Source organism: Petaurus breviceps, unplaced genomic scaffold, assembly GCF_028583685.1.
Source record: "Petaurus breviceps papuanus isolate PSGF00001 unplaced genomic scaffold, PetGlider_PUasm1.0 229, whole genome shotgun sequence".
In the NCBI taxonomy this organism is placed as follows: Eukaryota; Metazoa; Chordata; class Mammalia; order Diprotodontia; family Petauridae; genus Petaurus; species Petaurus breviceps.
Window position 1 is genome coordinate 30740598 of NW_027185903.1, and position 15961 is coordinate 30756558.

General features: G+C 38.4%; 1 protein-coding gene across 1 annotated transcript in view; it reads left to right on the forward strand.

Moving 5' to 3' along the window:
- Nucleotides 1-15961, forward strand: part of MAST4 (microtubule associated serine/threonine kinase family member 4) — an 808407-nt gene that overhangs the window by 658640 nt on the left and 133806 nt on the right. The window contains exon 6 of the mRNA XM_069096541.1: nt 10237-10325. Coding sequence (XP_068952642.1) covers nt 10237-10325 — 89 coding nt within the window. The remainder of the gene's footprint in view (nt 1-10236; nt 10326-15961) is intronic.

Consider the following 15961-nt stretch of genomic DNA (forward strand, 5'->3'; position numbering starts at 1 on the left):
CCTCCCCAAGTTGTCCATTTAAATTCCTCCTTGTGGCCTGCAGGTTCTTCTAGAATGATAGTGAGGTGTTATGATATACAGAGCTCTGGACCTTGGAGTGAAGAAGACCTGAGTTCTAATAGGGCCTTAATCATTTACTAGCTAGGTGACCCTGGGGCAAGTCAGCACTCAGTTTTCTCATCTGTAAAATGGGGATAATAATAACACCCACCTCACAGGGTGATGTGAACATTTAAAATGAGATAATATATGTAAAGTACTATGCAAACCTTAAAACACCATGCAAATGTGTTGTTATTACTCTTGAAAACTTGGGGTGTGGAGCAGGGATTCTGGATAGGTCCTGCCAGATTGGGAAGATTTCAAGCATGGGCCTAGCAAGGTACTGCACACCTGTCATGTAAGGACCTGTTTAAAACTAAGCACCTGATTCTGGGAAGGGTAATTCAATTTTTGGCTATAGCATTTTTTCAGAAAATGATGTGCTCTGTTTGAAGGGAGGGAAGAGTATTAACCCTAATGAAATTCTAGGTCCTTGACATAGTGAAGTATTCCCATGAGGAACACTTGGCCAGACAGTCATTTTCTTACACTTACACATCACCAATTTTCATTTAAAAAAGTATAATGTCTATGTTGATTTGTGTGCATTTAATTCTCCATAAGTTGCTGCTTTAGCCGACTATGTGCAAAGCAGTTATAAAAACAATTCGTCATTGCTTTGTAACACTTCTTGTATAATGGATGGTAATACTTCATACACTGTAGCAGAAGTTAGCAGACGTTCACCTGTGGTAAAGCTTTGGTATCTCATTAGCCTCCTACGTCAATTTATTTCTGTAAATGGGATCCTCTATCAATATATATTAATAAATTATAGACCAGCTTCCCAGAATTGCTGGAACGCCTGTTGCCTAACTCATTATGTTATTAAGGCCCCTCAAAGATGGCTGGTTAAAGACCATATGTCCAATTGAGTGCTGGCCTTTGTAGTCAGCTGTGAATATAAAAATTGCTGCCAGTGGGCTTTTCCCGTCCCTGAAATTACCTGGACATGGTCAGATTTGATAGTATTCAAGTCCCAGAATGAATGTTATTTTGAGAATGGAGCTGGATTTCAGTCATCTAGTGCAGTTACAGAAGGTTGTGTCCTGGTAGGCCTCACAGGCTTGGTGAATCTGGGGAGAGAATGATTAAAATGCTCTCCTGTTAGGTGGTGGCCTGGGTAGAACCAGGTGTGTTAGAGTTTTAAAGGCCCCGTAGACTCTCTAAAATCACGAGCCACTAACTGAGTTGGCCCCAAGCCTGCTGATGCTAGAAGGAGGAAAATAAAGAACAGTTGGGCACCCTTACACAGAATACTTGCAGTGTCTGTGCCCACCTCAGTTTTATAACCTGTCTCCTCCCTGTCCTGTGTTCTAGGTGGCATAGGAGGTAAAATAAATGAAACACATTTTCTTTTCTATTTGCCAGAAAAGTATTATTTGCTCTAGGTTAGAGACTATAAAGTTCCCTGTGAAACTTTTCTGTCCTTCTTGGAGAGTAACAGCTGTGAAGCAGTGAAAAGGCGTGGTTAGCCTGCTCTTTTCTCATAATGCTCCTGTGCCAAAGGCCCTTCATGTAAATAAGGTACTTCCTCCTGGCTGCCTTGCCACTCCCTAATGCTTCTCTTCCATCTGTGGCATCCTCATACACAGAGCATGATTCTCCTTGTGTAGTAGGTGCTAAATAGCCTGTGTCACAGTCTCTTGCTTTTCTGGTTCAGTCGTATCCAACTCTCCATGACCCCATCTGGGGTTTTCTTGGCAAAGATACTAGAATGGTTTGCTGTTTCCTTCTCCGACTCATTTGACAGATGAGGAAACTGAGGCAAACAGAGTTAAGTGACTTGCCCAGGGTCACATATCTAGGAAGTGTCTGAGGCTGAATTTGAACTCAGGTCTTACTGACTCCAGTCCCAGCACTCTGCTAACTGCCCTTCAGTCTGTCTCTAGTGACCCAGAAAGAGACAGATACTTTTGGGCCATTAGAATAGAGACATGAACAATCATCTAATCCAACCCTTACATTTTATGAGTGAAAAAAAGATGAATCCAGTCCAAGGGAGGATAAATGCCTGACCCATTGTGGTTGTGCTAGAGCTAAAATTTGCACCCTGGTCTTTTACAGAGAGAAATTTGAAGTACTTTGTAGAGATGGTGTGCAGTAATAAAGAGAGTGGTGGGCTTGGAGTTGGAGAATCTGGGTTCACATGTTGCCTCAGACTAGCAGACCTCAGCAAGTCACTTGACCTCTCTGTTTCTCCAGCAGCTCCCTAGGACTTTTCTCGGAAATCCTAAGCAATCACCTGGAGGATCTTCCACAATGGAAATTCCCCTCTCCTAATGGTACATTCCAGCTTTTTTTAATTAATCCAGTTACTAAAATCTACTACTAATTGATTTCTCCTATTGATGAATCTGGAAGCAGTGTCCTACAATGCTTAGAGATCTGTCCTCAGAGCCCCAAGGACTTGGGTTCATATTTGATCCTGCAAATCTTATAACCTCCCAGTGCTCTAGGAATCTTTCCAAGATTTTACATTGCAAAGATGGTGGCAACAGTATCACTAGAGAGAGTTTTTTCCTTTTGTTGGAGCTCCTTATATCATTAAAAATCTCAAGTCTAGGGGCAGCTAGGTGGTGCAGTGAATAGAGCACTGGCCCTGGACTCAGGAGGACCTGAGTTCAAATGTGGTCTCAGACACAACACAAAACTAGCTGTGTGACCTTGGGCAAGTCACTTAACCCCAATTGCCCTACCTTCTCCCCTCCAATAATCAAAAAGAAAAATCTAAAAAAAAAAAAGAATAGAGGACCAACCCTGGGTTCAGGAAGACTTGAGTTCAAATGCAGTCTCAGATATTTGACACTTAACTAGCTGTGTGACCTTGGGCAAGTCACTTAACCCTAACTCCCTCGCATACCCCCTCAAAAAAAAAAATATCACAAGTCTGGTTAGTCCTTATCCTCAACTCTTAGATCTTGATGAAAATATCACATATTTTAGGTTATAACTGGGAGGGGGGATGGGAGGCACAGTTCATTTAACTCTTCACCTATGTTTTAACACCTGATGTGATGACTTTTATGCTCTGTTCAAGTCCAAAGATTAGACATGACTATCAAGATCAGTACTGGATATTGAGAAGACTTTTTTCTAATGGTGGTGAATTCTGATATAAGATTTCTTTTTTTCCTTTGGTGTCATAATAAGCTTTTATTTATTCCATGGGATGTTACATATTTTATTGATATGTAGCAAATCTGAATTTGGGGAACCAAATGTGATGAAGGTTAGGCTGTATTGTGTAAATGCTCCCAAAAATGAACTCGCGTGGATCCTATATCCACCTGCAGGGTGGTGGTGTTTAAGCTGTGAACCATGATTGGATTGTTAATTCTAGTCATTGTGCTGAATTTTATTCAGGTTACTATATGATATAGCATTAAATGAGGAAATGAGAAGCTTTTATTTTCTATTTTATCCAGAATAGAATTTCAAGCCTTTAAATACTTATTAGCAAAAAAAACCCAAAACAAACAAAAAACCCAATCCATAAGATACAAACTAATTTACTTTTCCATAACACTTAATTAAATACAGACCCATAGTGTCCCCTCTCATGCCCCCTTCCTCCCAAATGCCAGTTCCTAGGAAAATACTATTTTTCTATATATTTATTTGGGCAACTAGGCAGAGCAGTGGACAGAGCTCAGCCCTAGAGTCAGGAAGACCTGGGTTCAAATGTGGCCTTAGACGCTTACTAGCTGGGTGACCCTGGGCAAGTCTCTTAATCCAGCTTGCCTCAGTTTCCTAATGTCAAATGAGCTGGAGAAGAAAATGGTAAACTACTCCATTATCTTTGCAAAGAAAACTCCAAAGGGGGTCATGGAGAGTAAAACATGACTGAAACTAGTAACAGCAACAAATATGTTATTTACTTTTCCTCTTTTTTTGGGGGGGGGGGGCAGGTTAGACTAGATGTGTGCAAATTCATCAAGTTAGAGAACTCCTGATATGTCAGTTCCTACCAGTGTAGATAAGTATCTGCTCTACCACCTACTTTTAGAGAATTGCCTGGGACGTTAAGAGATTAAGTGACTTTACCAGAGTCACATAGCCAGCTTGTGTCAGAAGTAGGACTGGAACCCAGGTCTTCTGTCAGGCCAGCTTCCTATCCACTATGCCCTGGCTGCCTCTCCTGTACTCACTTATGGTAGCTTATCTAGATTCTAGAAGGTAGCCAGGTAGTGTACAGATCTTTGTTTAGGAAAGACAATGTTTCAGTGGCTACTTGGTTCTCCCAAGGTTTTCTTCTAATAGAGGGGCCAGGTTGGAGGAATGATAATAAATCCTTAAACCTAATCACTCACTTCTGTCCTATTTTCATTATATTTCTAGTTTTTATCCCCTGTATTTATATCTTTATTTTTTAATCTTGCTTTTAGTCTTCCTCTTGTATATTTCTGTCTGAATTTAGATCTTTGAGGGAAATACCTGATTTTGTTGTTAATAGTAATATTAATACTTTCCCAATTTAAGAAAAAAAGCTGTACAGGTTGTCCTCAGTAAATGACATTAAAAAAATATTCTTCATCTTCCAAGGAAGAAAGAAGCACTTTTGAGAAGTGTCCCACACCCCAACCCCAAGACAGGCAAATGTCTTGGTTCAGATACCTTTACCACCTTCCTGAGCCTTGGTTTCCTCAGTTTCCTCGTTGACAAAAAGGGAGATAAACATATTACTTGTAGCACCTACCTTACTAGGTTGTTGTGAGGCTCAAGTGAAGATAATGGGTGTCAAGCACTTTGCAAATTTGTAAAATGCTAAATGTAAAATGCTTAAATGTCAGCTATGATATGTTATTATAAAATGCCAGGCCAAGAAGCTAGAGTGAGGGGGGACCATGATGATTTCTGAGAAGAGGATAAGGTCGTCATCCCTGAGCATCCAAAAAGAAAAATGACTTTGGCAGCTTTGGGAAGGATTGATGGATTAGAGGGGGGATTGCCTGAAGGCAAAGAGACTGGATGTAGGCAGTATGAGGAGGCCAGGGAGAGGATGGGTATGAGTGATAATAATGGAGATAGAATCTGTAGGATCTGACAACTGGGAGGGGAGGGGGAAGAGGAAAGAGGAGTCAAAGATGACTTCCTTACAGAGGGAAGGTCCACAATGCAGTTTGGATTGATTATAACTGAGGACACAGAAGTGACGCTGTTGTCCTCTGGCATTAATACAGCAGAACATAAGCCTATATGTATTTCAGTGCTGGGCACAGGCAAATTACACAAATCAGCCAGGAATTTCCTGCCACGATGGAAATAGTGTTCATATTTTACTAGGTAAGGCATCACCTGTGCTTTCCTTGCCTTGAGTGGGGGTGTTGGGTAGGGGAAGGAGCAGTGAGACAGAAACTCATGTTTCTGTTTCAACCTTGGCTAAAATACAAGGATTTTTTTTTCTGGTCTGAAATGAATATGTTTCAACTCAATTTATCCTGTTTGTGAATGGGTGTGGTATTGGTTCCAGGCCTCATCAGAGCAGATAGTGTTGGGCCTGGAGTCCTGAAGACCTGAGTTAAAATTCAGCCTCTGATCCTTACTAATTGGATGATTCTCAGCAAGTCACTTAAAGTGCCTCTGTCTGCTTCATTTTCCTGAACTGTGAAATGGGGATAACAGAACCTACCTTGTAGGGTTATTGTGAGGGTCAAATGAGATAATATTTGTAAAGCACTTAGAACATGGCCTGGCATGTGATAGATGCTTTTTAAATTTCACTCATTTCTTTCTCTCCTTCTGCCCTACTTCACCCCTCCCTCCCTCTGCCCTGCTAGAGAGAAAAGGTCAGAGGGTTTGCTGTATTAGATAGAATTCTAGAAGTCAGGAAGATCTGAATTTTAATCTTGCCTCAGACACTTACTTACTGGGCAAGTAGGTGGTGCAGTAGAGAGAAAGACAGTCCTGAAGTTAGAAAGACCCAAGTTCAAATCAGGCCCCACTTACTAGCTGTGTGACTCTGGACAAGTCATTTAACCCTGTTTGCTTCAGTTTCCCCATCTGTCAAATGAGAAGGAAATGGCAAACCACTCCAGTATCTTTGCTGAGAAAACCCCAAATGCAAGTCAGATATGACTGAAATGACTGAATAATCACAACAGTAACAAAAACAGACACTAACTGTGATAGACTGGGCAATAATAGTACCAATTCCCATGGTAGTGGTGAGGTTGAGATGCCACAGTGATATAAAGTGCTTTGGACACCTTCATGTGTTATATAAATGTTAGTTATTTTTTTATTACAATGTTCCCAAGTAAACCAGTTTGAATAAATTAAGCTTCTGCAGGACATGGCACTAGAATCATGAAAACTTGAGGCACGTTGTTAAAATTCTGAAGAATTTGCGTATAGTTACATGCTGTGGAGTTCATACAAAGTAGCAGCTACTTCTTACATGAATTAGACTTGAACCATACATTTGTAAAGATAACACATCTTTTATGGAGTAGGTAAACATTATTTATCTGTGATTTCACTGGTTATCTGCGATTTATCTGTAATTTAAATTGAACCTTTCTGGTCACAGTGATTAGATCTCTTTTTAAATCATTCTTATTTCCCCTGTCTGTCTTTAACATATTATTGATATCATTAAAATTGTCATTTTCCTTCCTTTCAACTGATGACTGTAGTGAAAATGTAAAATGCATACTGTGTTACTGTCTTCATTCTGTAGTATTGGCTTTTGTATTTGGCCCTTAGAATATATTAGCTTTCTCAGGTGTACCTTGGAAAATCCAGTTTTTGTTTGCAGTGATTATTCATGTAAGAAAGATCTTTTCTTAATCCTTTGCTTCAACTAAGTCAACATGTCATATTGACAACCCTCCCACCAAATTTAATAATTCTATTGTGTTAAAATGCTGTCATCAGCACAGATTTAACCTTGTGTCAATAGCAGTTCACATTTCTTATTTATCTACATTACAAATATAAACATTAATAATTAAGCCTGTCAAAATGAAATCTTTATAAATGACTGAATCAGATGCCAAATGTTAAGGGAAAAACAACACATCCTTCCTTTGCTATTTTTTGATAGCAATTAACCTTTATTGTAAGTAATTTTCTCTTGTATTATTTAGAGTTGCCATAAAGACAAAATATCTAGGATTTTATAAATCTCATGAACATTATCCATTCTTTTCATTAATGTCAGTAAGTTGATGTTTAATATTCTGAGCACTGAAATAGATATTCAGTTTGTATGAACACAAAACATTTTGCAAAATTCTGTTTTGTTAAAAATTATGGCCTCTGATATAAAGGTTATGAATTAAACTGGTCTAATTCTTGATAGATAAGAATCTGCATCACAAAACTACACTTATAATTAAGTATCAAGGGTCCAGTCTTATTTAACAACTTCATTAGCAACCTTCAGAGGAGTAAACATGATCTTAATTAAGCTCTCCAATGATACCAGGAAGTGTTGAAAGCTCTAGGAGGAACAATAAAATTAGATAATGCTATCTAAAGAGGTTTTTTAAATATGAGTGTATGCATATGTGTATGATATAGATATATACATATAAAGATATATACATGGGTATATATGTGTGTCTGTGTGTTTGTGTAAATTTAAATACATAAAACACATATTTCATTATCATGACAAATTTTTAGCACTACTGATCTAGTTGCTTCCTGTATATGTATACTTGGGGGGGGTGGGGCGGCTAGAATAGAGCACCAGCCCTGGAATCAGGAGGTCCTGAGTTCAAATCTGGCCACAGACACTTAACACAAAAACTAGCTGTGTGACCTTGGGCAAGTCACTTAACCCCAATTGCCTTCCAAAAAGCAAAAAAAAAAAAAATTTAAAATTTAAAAATATACATATACTTAGGAATGTGCACATGTGTGTGTGTGTGTGTAGTATATATATATATAGTATATATACCACAGAAGAAGGGAGAATCACAAACAACAAATATGCTAGTAGCTACTTGATCAGTACTGCTAAAAAAAATTCGTCATGATAATGAAATGTGTACTTTATCTATTTAAAGATACATTTCAGAATCACAGAATGTCAGGATTAGAAGGTATCTCAGAAACTAGCCAGTCCACCCTCACCTGAATGACCTTGTCTACAATATACATGACATGATCATCTAATCTTTATATAAAGAAGTACAGTTATGGGGAAGGAAGGAGGGAAAGAAGGAAGGAAGGAGAGAGAGAGAAAAGGAAGGAAGGAAACAGACATTTATTAAACACTTCTGTATACCAAGCATTATGCTGAGCACTTTACAAATATTTTCTCAAATATTATTTTCACAGTTTATTTTCACAACTCTGGAAAGTATGTGATAAATATTCTTAGCCTCATTTTACAGTTGAGGAAATTGAGGTGAAGAGAAATTAAGTGCTTGCCCAGGGTCACACAGCTGTGAAATGGCTAAGGCTGCTTTTGAACTCAGATCTTCCTGACTTTAGTCCTAGTTCTCTTACCCACTATGCTACCTAGCTGCCTCTGGAGTGTAGCACGACAAATTTAATCCCGTTCCCACAGTAGAACCTTTCCTGTACTTGAAGACAGCTATCATGCCCTCTCCCCACCCCACCCCCCCTTTCTTCTCCAGACTAATCATTCCCAGTTTTTTTCAACCAGTTATCAAATGGTATGTGTTTGAAGTCTTTTACCATCTTGTCTGTCTTCTTCTTGATGTTCTCACTTCAAATAGGTAACCTGACTGCAATATACAGGAGTGCCTCATTATATAGCGAGTATCTAAAACTTCCGAATGTGGAACTGGGTGGTAACTCAACATTGATCTCTAAAACAAAACAAAACAAAAACCCCCAAGCATTTGTGTTGTTATAAAGCAGTCCTAACAGTAGCAAGGCCTGCTTTCAAGAAGACAGGGATGTCTATGTAGATCACCTGGTGATGGGGGGAGTCTCAGAGAATTGCCATTCACTATAGGTTCCCTGAGCTAAACGAGACAGCTTTCCCCCCTCTTCATTACTCTGTTAACTATACAAATACCTTTTTAACTCTGTGAACAAGTTTTTTCTACTTTTATCTACACCTTAGACATCCCTGGAATCTAAGTACTAATCTGTGTATGACACAAGCAGATTCAAAAAAGTAGATGTTGTCATTGCCATCACCCATTGGGATCATTCCTACGCTAGTGGGTGGTGGGATCTACCTAGAGGCCAACCTGACTGGGCGTTTCTATCTTTGCTCTCTTACCCATAAAACCAGAAGATATACTTACCTAGCTCTCTTATCTGTGTATTGAGGAAAGTTGATGATGACATGGGTTAAAACCAACAAGGGTCACAAGTGTTAAAAAATGAGCTCTTTTCTGGTATTTTAATAAAAGTTTAAACTTCATTTGGGTGATACCTGTCAATTGACTCTTGAGTGGGAGGTGAATTTGAATTCAGTCTACCAGAATTAAAAAAAAAAAAAAGATAAGTGACAGAATGCATTTATCTTAGGCGACAGTCTGCTCCATTGACAAAAAGGCACAGATGTGAATTTTGTTTCAATAATTAGATTTTTAATTAGTATATCACTGTAAGATTGATAAGTCATTGCTCTTCCTTGCACGATTTTATGTTAGAAATTACATGTAAACAAAGATGTTCCCCATAGTTTTGTGATTGATTTGAAAACAAAATTTATTATCTGGATAGAATGTCACATACTCTAAGAACAAAAAAAGATCACTTTTTATTATCGCTCCACTGATGATGAGGAATATTAATGGCGTTAGAGTTGATTAATCAGTTTTATTTTCTAATAGACAAGATACAATATGACTACACATGTATAATCTATGTCAAATTGCTTTCCTCTCAGAGAGGGAGGAGGGGAAAGAGGGAGAGAATTTGGAACTCAAAATTTTTTAAAAGAATGTTAAAACCCTTTGTTTACATGTACTTGAGAAAAAAAATAAATGAAGACAAGATGTAGGCACCCTGTAAATGTATGTGGGCTGTCTGTGGCTGTGTGTTGGTTGGCAATCACTTCATTAATAGTATAGGGAAATAGGTTATGTGTCTTCTTTAAATTTGCTTATATGTGATTGAGAATAAATTTTTACTTTAAAATTGTACCTTTTTTCCCCTTTCATCCTTTCATTTAATTTCTTTTTTATTTTTTTTCAGTTGCCGAACGAGTAACCGGAAAAGCTTAATAGGAAATGGCCAGTCACCAGCATTGCCTCGCCCACACTCCCCCCTCTCTGCTCATGCAGGTAATTATACCATACTTTATTTTGTGCCACTTCTTTTGCTTCCTTTTATTAAAAAAAAAAAGTTGTTATGAGGACTCAGGTGCATCTTTGTAGCCACTTTTCATAGAGGTTTTAATTTTCCATGCCTAGAAAAAACAGTTTCTGTCCAAACCTTAGCCTCCCTGTAAACTTTCTAAATTATCTCTAAAATGCTTGGAGATCTAGTGTCTTGAGAAGCAACTTTCTTTCCCAGTGTGTTTAGTTCCTTCTCAAATTAATTTCCCTAAATTCACATAAAGTGAATTTAATTGCAAATGAAGAGTGCCTTCCACATATTTCTTGGGGTGGTGTGCAAATTCCTCAGAAAACCCTTCTTGCCTGAATCTCCAGACCTGAGAAGCATCTTGGAAGAAGACTGGAACCTCTTCTGATCTGTGGGGGTTATTGTAACTTGTCTGTTCTAGAAAGGTTCTTGAAGGTTCTTTCTGAGGTTCTTTGTCATTGGATATTGGCTGTCAAAGTAGGGCTGTTTTTTTCTACTGTCTATATTCCATACTGATTGAAACCTCTTGGGCGAGGAGGGAGAGAGTTCAGTCACAGTGTTTGGGTGGCAGTGTTGGGTTGAGGATGGAGGTAGAGTCATAACACAGGAAAGATTAGCAGACAAAGATAATATACTTGGTCTTAATCTTGAAATTGACAGGGAGGGGCAGTGTACAAAGGGGAAGCTACTGAATTTGTTGTGTACTTATGCTTGTAGGGAGTGACACGCTGTTTGTGGAGCAGATTGGCAATTGCATGTATAAATCCCCTTTATTCTTCTTTCTTCATGAAAATTTTCATCTTGTTCACTGTTTGTTAAATTCAGAATAAAAAAATTAGCAAAATGGAAGCTGGTATATGAACCAGATCCAGAGAGATTAAAGTGAGAGAGAGGTCTGAAGTTCAGGAAGTCATTGAATCCTAGAATTTCAGAGTTGGAAGGGACCTCGGCAGCCATCTAGTCAAACCCCTACACAAACAGCATCCCTCCTGTAACCTTCCTGCCAGGTGGCCATCCAGCCTCTACCCCAAGTCCAAGAAGGGGGAACTCATCACCTTCCAAGGCAGCTTATTCGGCTCTTGGATAGTAAATCATGGGAAAAGCTACAGGACATTAAACTAGGCAGTCTGCTATGCTCTCTTTCTGCTAGTGTACATGAATTTTTTTTTAACTTCCCTAGAATTTCCTCTGCTTAGCAGTTTGTTGCCCCCCACATCATCCCTTATTATCATTAAATTATCTAGAAAAATGGATGCTCCAGTAGGATTAGAGAAACTTTTATTTAATAAAATATAAAACAGATTTCTACATTAGACATGCTGTGAAAGAAGAATCGGAACAAAAGGGAAAAAACAAAAAACAAGAAAAAGAAAAAAATAGGCTGCTTCTATCTGCATTCAGACTCCATGGTTCTTTCTCTGGATGTGGATAGCATTCTCTATCCTGAGATTTTTGGAGTTGTCTTAGATCATTGTATTGCTGAGGAGAGCAAAGTCCAACAAAGTAGGTCATAGCATAATGTTGCTGTTACTGTGCACAATGTTCTTCTGGTTCTGGATTAGAGCAACTTCTGAAGTCAGGAAGTCCTGAGTTCAAATTCAACCTCAGACCCTTAGTAGTAGTGTGACCTTGAGCAAGCCATTTAACTTTTGCCTGCCTCAGTTTCCTTATCTGTATAATGGGGATAATAATAGCTCATACCTAGTAAGGTTGTTATAAGGATCAACTGAGACAGTGTTTGTAAAGTACATAGCATACTGCCTACCACCTCAGAGGTGCTGAATAAAAGCTTATTCTCTTCCCCCTGTCCTTGCAATCTTCTCTTTTTCCTGTGTGATTAGGGGAGGTCATTGGTAAGTGCTCACTGGCAAGAGAATCCGTTGGAAGTCTAGCTTTCATGTGAGACAGATAGAGTTGTTCAGGGGTATTCTAGACCCCTGAGCAGCACTCCATAGCTGTTAGAAGTAGGACCTTCAAGTGATCGAGACCTGGGATCAGATCCTGTCTCTGCCACATACCAGATTTATGACCACAAAAAAGTCACTTAATTCCTCAGACCTTTAACACTACAAGTTGTAGAACAGCACTGATGAAGTAACAGCCATAAAAGCACATTACAAACCTTTTGTTCAGTTGTTTTTCAGTCATATCCGAGTCTTGTGACCCCATTTGGAGTTTTCTTGGCAAAGATTCTGGAGTAGTTTGCCATTTCCTTCTCTAGCTCATTTTACAGATGAGGAAACTGAGGCCAACAGGATTAAAGTGACTTGCCCAGGGTCACACAGCTAGTGAGTGTCTGGGGTCATATTTGAACTTGGGTCTTTCTGTCTCCAGGCCTGCTACCATATCCAACATGCCACCTAACTTTCCCTTTGCAAACCTTAAAGTATTATATAAATGTTAGACTTCAGACTCTAGGTGCTCCCCACCCTGAAGAAATCACTGGTGCCTATGTCCTTCTCTTCCCCTTCTTCTCTTCCCAATGATAATAATTGAAGAAAAATGATGAAGACTGGGTGTGATTTGTTCCCTAAGAAAGTTCTGTAGAGTCTTAGAAATCACTGAGGCCAAACCCTTCATTTTTCAAATAGTGATAATTCAAATTAACCTATAATTTTAAGGTCATAGAAGCTTTTTCTTCATAGCAACCCTGTGAGTTCAGTAGTACATGTAATAATCATCAGCTCCAATGCACAGATAGGGAAACCGAGGCCTAGAGAAGTTAATGACTTACCTAGGGTCACACAAGTAGGCAGAGAATAGAACTCCTCCTTTCCTATTATCAGCCTACTGGAGTTTTTACTCCACTATATGACGCCCACCATAGTTACTGTGAATTGTACTTGAACATTCATTTAGTGGGAAAGAGAATAAATTATGTTTACACAGACTTCAGTTTTTAGTACACACCTGTGATTTCCTTGACATCGGGAATAATTCCCAGTGAGGAAACTTTCCAGCAGATTAACAACTCTTTTGGAATTTATAGTCTTACCTGAGTTGACCAAGGCATTGAGAGTTTGAATGAATAGCCCAGAGTCCCAAAGTCATTATTTATCCAAGTCAGAATTTGAACTCAGGTCTTCCTGATCCAAAGATCTTCTCATTATTTACTATACTTTGTTTCTGGCCAGACTTGATTAGTAATGGAAAATCTAAGTATGGAAAATGATTTAGTAGTTTTTATTTTTTGTTTTGATAATTGTACAGGGCCAGGACTGAACAGACTGAAAGGGATAACTCGAAGTCCATGTATCAGCTCTAGGAAGACAGTCTCAGAGTGACACACTGTTATCTGTCCCTATCTGTGCAGCTGAACATGAGCTCATTTTTCCTACTTCATAACCTTAGGGTTCTTGATCATTCAGTGATACGTCATGGTTCTGAGGTAATCTCTCTCAGGCTTACGTTCCCATCCTTAGTCTTTTCTCACAGCATCTTCCTTTAATTTTAATTATATCAGCAAGCAAAAGAAACAAAGCTATGACTTCACTAATACCTTTATTTCAGTGTTTACTTTATGGGATCCAGAGGCTCAGACAGCTCCCTCTCCTCCACTGTGTTGAACTTCATTATTCATATTTATCAAAGGAAGAGAAGAGCTTGTCTTTTGATCCTGAGAGTTACTTTGTTTTTGCAATAGATTTTATAGTTTTGTTGTATTTTTGTGTGATGGGAACAAAGAGATGATTATAACCCCAGAGACAGGTGGGAAATCTGGCAGTCTTTTTGTAGGTAAGATATAGCAGTGTTAACAGAAATAAATAAAGGAAGGAAGGGGAGCCTTCCTTATGAATCTTTGACAAGTGAGCAAACTCAATCATGTAGGCAGCTAATTAAGGTTTATCCAAGCTGCTCCCCTTTCTTCCCCTTCTTTCTTATTGATTAACCTGTTGTTACTGCACAGTTTGTTTGTTCACCTTTCCTCCAAAAGTAAGAGTAGGGCAAAGGAGTGTGGGTAAAATTAAAATAATAATAAAAAAAAGATTTCTTTGCTCACAGTTCAGGTTTGGAATAAGTATTATTTGAATAGAATGTTGGGACAAAATTTTTGTTTTTCTCTTCAGGGTTTTTTGTCCATATCCCTAGACTATTTTCTGAAGCCAGAAAGGTTGTAACAAATTCAGGATGGAAAGAGAATGAATTTCTCCTTGTTTTGAGGAGAAGTTGCAGAAAATCATTATTACTGCAGCTTAGGTCAAACTTCAATACATTCTCATAGTAACCTAAACCAAGCACTTCAAGATATAATGTGTGTGCATACACGCTTAGGTGTGGACATAAATATGTGCTTATGTATATGTTTGAAATGTATGTCTCTCTCAATCAGAATAATAAAAGGGGATGCTATAGTATAATGATTTTTTTTTAAAACAAGGAAACCATGTAGTAAGCTAGCTATAAACTAGAAATTAGGTGGGTTGAAGAAAATGTATTCATCTCTTCTCAATTGGAGCAAAAATTCCTTGAGGGATTTACTACATCATATATTATTTTTGCATTATCTTAAAAGAAAACCAAATAAAATTGTTTTGAGGAAGAAAATGAAATAAACAATAGGAAGACAAATTTTCCTTTGGGAATTTCCTTCAGAACTAGTTTATGAACCACACAGTCAATTAACATGCATTTGTTAAGCACCTAAAATGTGCCATAAGAAATCCAGTCTTTGTATGTGATAGTCATATAGTGCTTTTGTACCTCAAAAGTATTTATCCAGCCTGATCTTGGAAATGCAAGACATTTTGCTGTTAACAAATCTCAAATGCATCCTCTGAGACTGAAGATTTGCTATCATTAAGTATATTCATATAAAGGGGCCACATGTAGACCACACACCATAAGAGTTATTCTTTAGTCATTTCATTCATGTCCAGCTCTTTCTGACCCCATTTGGGGTTTTCTTGGCAAAGATACTGGAGCAGTTTGCCATTGCCTTCTCCTCATTTGACAGATGAGGAAACTGAGGCAAACAGGGTTAAGTGACATGTCCAGGGTCACCCAGATAGTAAGTCAAATCTGAACTCAGAACTATGAGTTTTCCTGTTTCCAGGCCTGGCATTTTATACACTGCGCCACCTAGCTGCCCACTTAGAGTAGAAACAAAAATATTTTGAGGAATGGCAAAATCATTGGAATTTATTTGTATATCTTTGCAAAGTGACTTATGAAAGGCAACATTCATTTAAATGTGAGCTCTAGCATGCCTGTGTTATCTTATAGTTCCCCCTTGTATGTCTTATTTTCCAGACTAGACATTAAGCTCCTAAGTATTTGTTTAATGGAAGAGGATGATGATGATGATGGTGATGAAAGCTAGCATTTTTATATAGTATTTTAAAGTCTGCCAAGTGTTTTATAGTTTTTCTCATTTGACCCTCATAACAACCCTGGAAGATAGGTGCTATCCCTACTACAGATAGAGGGACTGAGACCCAGAGTGTCTAGCAATGTGGTAATTTGCCACCCAGCTAATCAGGGACTAGGGCCAAATTTGAACTCAAGTCTTCCTGATTCAAATCCTACACCTTACCACCATGCCACCCAGAGGAGAAAGGTGAATGAATAAAAGAAGCACTAAATCTAAATATTCAAAATGATGAATGGTACTTAA